Below are 6,506 nucleotides of genomic sequence, written 5' to 3' on the forward strand. Positions count from 1 at the left end.
CGCTCCATATACAGCAAAACCTCTCTATATATCAAAACAAAGTTAATATAATTTCATATTATAAAGATTCACTGGTACAGTATTTTCAAAATGTGACTTTTCTAACAGGAGCCAGAAAAACGTTTTAAAATTACTTATTACTCACTTGGCAACTACGTACACTGAGAGACTTCAGAAGCTCTTAATTTGTGCTCAAGACAGCTCACTTACTGATTCCTTAAACCGCCAAAGCCAGGAGTGCATTAATACCATCCAATATCTTTTCACATGGAGACAAGAAGCAAGACACTGGATGCTCCGATGAGGCTCCCTGCCCGAGAGCTCTCTGCCCTCCACTGTAGGAAAAAGGGCTTACTTGATTTCCTAGCCTACTGTCTACAAGTTTGCGGGCAAACCCCTCCTCACGGGGCTCCACCTAAGCAGGACTGGCAGCCCCTCTCGGAGCCCTCCAGCCCATGTCCAGAGCCAAGTCCGCTGCTACGCGGCGATCCCCGCTGCTCAGGCCAGGCTGCCCGAGTAGACACCTTGCGCTGTCCTGATGGCTTCTAGCCCCGTTCGGTAGCCTCAGGTGCGGCCGTGCGCGGGGAGAAGTCAGGCCACCCCCTGACTCCCTGCAATGAGATGGCGCGCCCCAGCCCCTCCAGCGCCGCCCCAGCTCCCCCTCAGCCGAGCCCCCCGCACCCCACATGGAGACATGGCGACTTTCGGGACTTGTAGTCCGAGCCCCACGGCCCAGACGCGCACACATCTCAGTGCGAACTACAGCTCCCAAGGCGTTTCGGCGCGCCCCCGCCTCCCGCCGGCGCACAACGGCGACCCAAACAAACCCCTGCCGGCGCGGCGTCCAGCCGCCCCCCCACAGCCGCCCCCCGTCAGGCTTCCTACGTCCCGTACTTTTCTTACTTGCTGCAGCTGGCGAGGCAGTCTCGGTCTTTGCCGCCACCCCCGTTGCCGCCATGCTTCCACTTTGCCAGCGCCGCCAGGCAACGGAGTGTCGGACGCCAAACGGCTGCCGTGCACCGCAGCTAGAAAGCCGTGTCCTTCACTCTGCGTTCAGATGGGAGGTCCTGCGCGTAGAGCCGCGCAGCAGGATTTTAACCGAGCAAGGGCAACGCCGGCGGTACAAATACCGCTGCCGGACGCCCACCAGCCCCTCCACCTGGGCAGCCACTGCCCTCCCGTCAGACCCTGCGCGGGAGGGGCGGTCCCGGCGTGCTATGCGCCGCTTCCTGTCGGCGTCTCTTCCTTTTAGCTGCGGCCGCCGCCCGCCTCGGAGCTGCCGCCATCATGAAGTAAGAACTGTGGCGGCTCCCCACCGCCGCATCCGTGGCCATCCGCTATGGGGAGGTCGTGAGGAAGCCGTCTTTTCCTTCTCCCGCTAATCCGCGCTTTCCTAACTGTTCTTTCCTGCGCAGGGTCGAGTTGTGCAGTTTCAGCGGGTACAAGATTTACCCGGGCCATGGGCGCCGCTACGCCCGCACCGACGGCAAGGTGAGGTCTGGGCAGACCCCGCGGGTTGGGGACAGCAGGCATGCCGGGTAGGAGAGGCTAGCAGGAGCGGGCCCTGTAGAAGAGGGAGGGTGGGAGGCCTGAGGGGCTGTCGCGATGCTGAGGGGACCGAACACCTCACTCTTGATACGCAGTGGGGCCCAAGGTTTCCGGTGGCGTTGCTGTAGCGTGTGTCTGAATTGCTTACGTTGAGCTTTGTGAGATTATAGCATCTGTTTGAATCTTTTCGTGGTGCGATGGCTGTTGTCAGACCCGGTTCATAGGAGGACTTTGGTTATACCTGGAATTTTGAGTCGGATGTGTTTTGGAAAGAATGTCTGAAAGCATCTGGACGACAGTACCAGAGTTACGTAAAAATAATACTTAAACATACAGTCTGTAATATTGAGATACGCTGGAACAAACAGGCTTGATAGTAAGTTGGGTACAGGTCATTGGGATAAAAAAGGGAGGAAAGCCCTTTGACATGCTGCCCTATCTCCTACAGATAGGGCTGTTAGAACTAGAAATAAGCTACTCATTGTCTTTGAAAAAAGGGTTGAGGTTTTGCATATCCTTGCTGAACGGAATGTTTTGGGAGGTGACAGTTAAGTAAGCAGGCTGAATATATATCCATAAGGGCTTTCCTGGGAATTAGTTTATACTTAAAAATGGATAGTGTAGCTAATAAATGAGTTAATATAAGTATGAAAGAAGGATTTGGGCAGTGTATTAGTTTCCCTGTGTTCCTTTGGCCAAGTTTTGACTTGCGTGTAGGACGTTCATAGTTGACACTTGCAGAGTGCTGATGGATATGGCTGTTAAAGCTGTGCCTTGAATACAGTGCAGCAGAGGATGCAAGTGGTAATTTAAGGCTTTAGAATGCCGTGTAAGAGATCAGTTTAGATCAACAGAACACAATTCCAAACTTTAATTTTTTTTTCATGATCTTCTAGAATTTTTAATGATGAGACTTGTGTAGAGAAATACAAAAGCATTACTGTTAAAAAAAACACTGAATAAAAAAAAATATCTACTACACTGTGATAATGCTTTTATTTGGAAACAAAGCTTACCCAAAATCCTGCACCTTCTCAGGTTTTTCAGTTCTTGAATGCAAAATGTGAGTCTGCATTCCTTTCCAAGAGAAACCCCCGTCAGATCAACTGGACTGTTCTGTATCGGCGTAAACACAAGAAAGGACAGTCAGTAAGTATACACCAACTAATGATGCTTTCAAGTTTCCTGCCAAAAGGTATGATCATTTTTCTGTTGGAGGTAACTTGAGTATGCTGGCCAATAATGGTGAAGATGTGAGTGCATTTATATGCATTTATGTGCAGCTTTATGTTTGAAAGGTAACCAGATCAGCAAAATCATTGTGTCAATTCAAGGCACTTCTCCAAATCACAGTAGGTTCTACAGCTCTTAACAATTATATGGTATATGCTTTAAAATAAATTAGCTTTTTAGAAAGAATGAGTAGTGCTGTTTAAAATGCAGACTTCCTAAAAGTTGGAACTTGCAAATTTTCTGAGTGGTGACAGCATAGCTGACTTAGGGGTTAAAGGGTAGGGGATCTTTTCACAAACCCTTCTTGAAAACTTTGTAACTTCGTAGGAGGTGTTTCTGCCTTTGTTTTTTTATTACTGTTATGAAAAAAAAATGAAGGCCTGTAGCATGAAGTATTTTCGGTGCTCATGTTAAACTTGCACAACATGAGAGAATTTAGAAAGGCTTGAGTAAGTGTTATAAGTGGCCTAGTGGTCGTGGAGGTGTTGGGTAGAAGGTTGGACTTGATCTGAACAGGTCTTTTCCAACCTTTATGATTCTGATTCTGTAAGTCGGTGTTTTTGCCAGTAGGTTTAGAGAAGGAAAGTTGATGCAAAAGTTTTGTGGGCTTTGTAATTTGTTTGGAGTTTTTTTGTTTGTTTGATTTTTGTTGTTGGTTTTAATTGGTTTGTTTTTTTTCGTTTGGGTTGATTTGTTTGTTTTCCTTTAGTAGCTTGCAAAGGAGAATTCATTGCTCTTTTTAGCTATATATCTGCTTGGGCAAATCAATAAATTAATTACTTGCAAAGTGAGGAAGCCTAGAGTCAGTGAATTGTTTCAGTTGGAAAAGACCTTTAAGATCATCAAATCCAACCACTATCTAACTCTACCAAGCCTGGTAAAATTTTGGAGCAAAGGTCTGTTAAAGGAGTAAAATGCTACTGTATACAGCTTTGGAGTAGCTTCAGCCTTATTAGCAGTCTGGTCCTATAATTGTCTCTAGTCTTTCATTAAATATCTCATAATGCTGTCTGTCTTCTGTTGTTTTAGGAAGAGGTACAAAAGAAGCGTACGCGCCGTGCTGTTAAGTTCCAGAGGGCTATCACTGGTGCATCTTTAGCTGAGATCATGGCTAAACGAAATCAGAAGCCCGAAGTACGAAAGGCGCAGAGGGAACAAGCTATTAGGTGAGACATTAGAGATAAATGGAGCGGTCTCAGGCTTTTCAAAGATGTTTAATGCTTTTCTTGTAGTAGGTTAAGCTCTGGAGGAGCTTGTTCTATAAGCTAATGTTCTGTAAGGTTCATTGTGGTTGGTTTAAGTTGGTATATTTGGAGGCAATAGTGAGTAACCTCAGCAAGAGCTTGTAGCAACAGGGAATGGCCTCTCCTAGCTCCCCCTTTGTGAAAACACCACCTTTGTCACACGCAGTTCTGCGGCCTCTGTAGTAGTCTCCCCAGAGGGTACAGAACGCACAGGATAAACCTGAAAGAATGTACCCATTTTGTGGTCTTAGGGACTTCTTACAGTGCTGAGACAAGGAAACAATGAATGGCAGACATGGTAATTGTTACTCTTTTCTCTCAATTAACAGGGCTGCAAAAGAAGCCAAGAAGGCTAAGCAGGCAACCAAGAAAACAGCCGTTTCTGCTGCAAAGGTAAGATGCAGTGGGTGGATAGAAATCATTAAATGGAATATGCCATGTTGGAAAAGTCTTCTGTTGCAGTGTTTCATGGGAAATGGCCATGTGCATCTGGAAGCACCTGGGCCAAACTTTGGTACTAAACAGCTGAATACGATGAGCCTTTTTTTAACAGAAGAAATAAATACAGTAAAACAACTTTTTGACCATATGTCAGAGATTCTTAAGGACTAAAATACTGTCTGCAAGTGACGTGTTCACTAAGTAACAATATATTGATGAATGCCCACATCTCTTTCATTATTACTTGCTAATACCTTCTTTTGGCATTGTAAGTATTGTAGACTTACAGTGGTAGTATAACTATTCTGATACCATGCTTCTAATTTCATAGTTTGTAGTTCTGACTAATTCTGATCTGATTTAATTTGCCTGATTTCTGTCAGGAATCTTCATGTAAATACACATGGGGACTTTAAGGACTGCAGACAAATTGCTTCTTTTCATTCGTACTTTTATTACTTCTCTACAGGCTCCTACAAAGGCGGCACCTAAGCAGAAGATTGTGAAGCCAGTCAAGGTTTCTGCTCCCCGTGTTGGTGGAAAGCGCTAACTTGCCAAACTGTTAGTATGCTGAATAAACATCTGACTAACTTTTATAGTTGGTTTCATGCTCTCTTGAATTGTGTGTGATTTTGGCAGACTTAATTCTCTTCAGTATAATCACGTCTGGTTTTGCAGACTGAAAAACGTCATCGTGCCTTAAAACATTTAGTTTCTTAGACAATCTGCTGGTCCAGCACACATTTGGTAAGTGACTGGTTTGGCAGGGAAGATGTTTGAGGGGCTATTCTTCTCTGAAGGACAAAACAGCACATAAGTACAGGTTTATTCCACATGTATCACAAGAGGCTTTTAAAAAGAGGTTTCTGAAGTCAGAGATGCAAACTAAAAGGACTTGTGAAGCAGTACTGTGTAAATAGCCTTTTAAACTCAATTAATTCCTTGTGTACATGTGTAGCAAAATGATCTAGAGGAGCAAAGGAGGAGGAGGTTGAAAAAGGAATGGATGGTTTCATGGACTGTGTAGCTGTTAGGTGCAAAGATTCAGATGCAGTTCCTGGATCAGCAAGTAACAAAATGATGGAATTGCTGAAAGCTATAGTCAGGAAAAGAGTGGCTGTGAAAGGTGAATGAGCTATGAATGCAGTTGATGGTATACACTTGAATGCCATTTAACCTCCAGAATGCAGAGATGTTCCCTTAATAATTCCACATCCTTTTGTCCCCAGAGGGAGGCCATTTGTTAAATTTCTGAGTTTTGAGTTGCATGATGTGTTTCTGGCTTATGAACAAAGATAGGAGCAGAGGAAGGTTGCAGCCTATTTAAGAGAGATCTACCTTTGGTTGCACCAGTGTCTTCCAAACTTATGTTAAAAAAACAAACCACAACAAAAGCATAGGAGCTACTCCTGCTCATAGTGAAATTTAAGGCATTCAAAGCAGTTAAGATGCTTGAAAGTCAAATAAGTGACGGTCAAAGAAGGGAATAAAAACATACAGGAAAAAAAAAAACAAACATTTAAAATTAAAGGCTGAAAAACCCCTGAAAGTTACCTGTGTTAGTGACAACTATGAGTGTTGTATAAAGCACCTGGCACACTGCATGCATGCTTGTGGAAGCTTTTAGCCAAAAAGCTGGAAATGAACTTTTACAAACGAACAGCTTGAGATGCCATTAATGATACACAGGAATCATATTTATTAATGCTTTGAAGTTTGCCGGCTTTGGCTGCTCGGTGTCACTGCAGAGATGCACAGAAATTACAGAATCACAGAATTTTTGGGGTTGGGAGGGATCCTAAGGATGATCTAGTTCAAATTCCCCCTGTCATGAGCAGGGACACTTTAGACTAGATCAGGTTGCCCAGAGCCACATTCAGCTTGGCCTTAAAAACTTCCAAAGATGGGGCTTTCACCACCTCCCTGGGCAACCTGTTCCAGTGTCTCACCACCTTTATGGTGAAGAACTTGTAACATTAATCTAAATCTAGGGGCCCATTCCCCCTAGTCCTATCACTACCTGACACCCTTAAAAAGTCC

General features: G+C 44.7%; 2 protein-coding genes across 5 annotated transcripts in view; one reads left to right on the top strand and one right to left on the bottom strand.

Annotated features, from left to right (window-relative positions):
* Window positions 1-1,196, bottom strand: part of CEP97 (centrosomal protein 97) — a 27,675-nt gene extending 26,479 nt beyond the window's left edge. For 3 of the 4 annotated variants that reach the window (XR_010302315.1, XM_064143165.1, XM_064143163.1), the window contains exon 1: window positions 895-1,196. Coding sequence is in view for 3 of the 4 variants with exons in the window: in XM_064143165.1 (XP_063999235.1) it covers window positions 895-958 (64 nt within the window). In the remaining variant the exon portion in view is untranslated. The remainder of the gene's footprint in view (window positions 1-894) is intronic. The other variant, XM_064143164.1, reaches the window with a different exon arrangement.
* RPL24 (ribosomal protein L24) lies at window positions 1,125-5,062 on the top strand. Its single transcript, XM_064143179.1, has 6 exons — window positions 1,125-1,292; window positions 1,416-1,491; window positions 2,587-2,697; window positions 3,811-3,947; window positions 4,355-4,418; window positions 4,936-5,062. Exons 1-6 carry the CDS (start codon window positions 1,288-1,290, stop codon window positions 5,014-5,016), a joined length of 474 nt encoding a protein of 157 aa, XP_063999249.1. The 5' UTR covers window positions 1,125-1,287; the 3' UTR covers window positions 5,017-5,062.
* The last annotated feature ends 1,444 nt before the right edge of the window (window positions 5,063-6,506 follow it).

The sequence above is a fragment of the Pogoniulus pusillus genome, chromosome 5 (genome assembly GCF_015220805.1).
Source record: "Pogoniulus pusillus isolate bPogPus1 chromosome 5, bPogPus1.pri, whole genome shotgun sequence".
Taxonomy (NCBI): Eukaryota; Metazoa; Chordata; class Aves; order Piciformes; family Lybiidae; genus Pogoniulus; species Pogoniulus pusillus.

Bases quoted from the DNA above. Each gene is read 5' to 3' on its own strand.
- RPL24 (XM_064143179.1), top strand. The intron at 2,698-3,810 runs GTAAGTATACAC...CTGTTGTTTTAG, and splicing joins AACACAAGAAAGGACAGTCA to GAAGAGGTACAAAAGAAGCG. The intron at 4,419-4,935 runs GTAAGATGCAGT...ACTTCTCTACAG, and splicing joins CAGCCGTTTCTGCTGCAAAG to GCTCCTACAAAGGCGGCACC.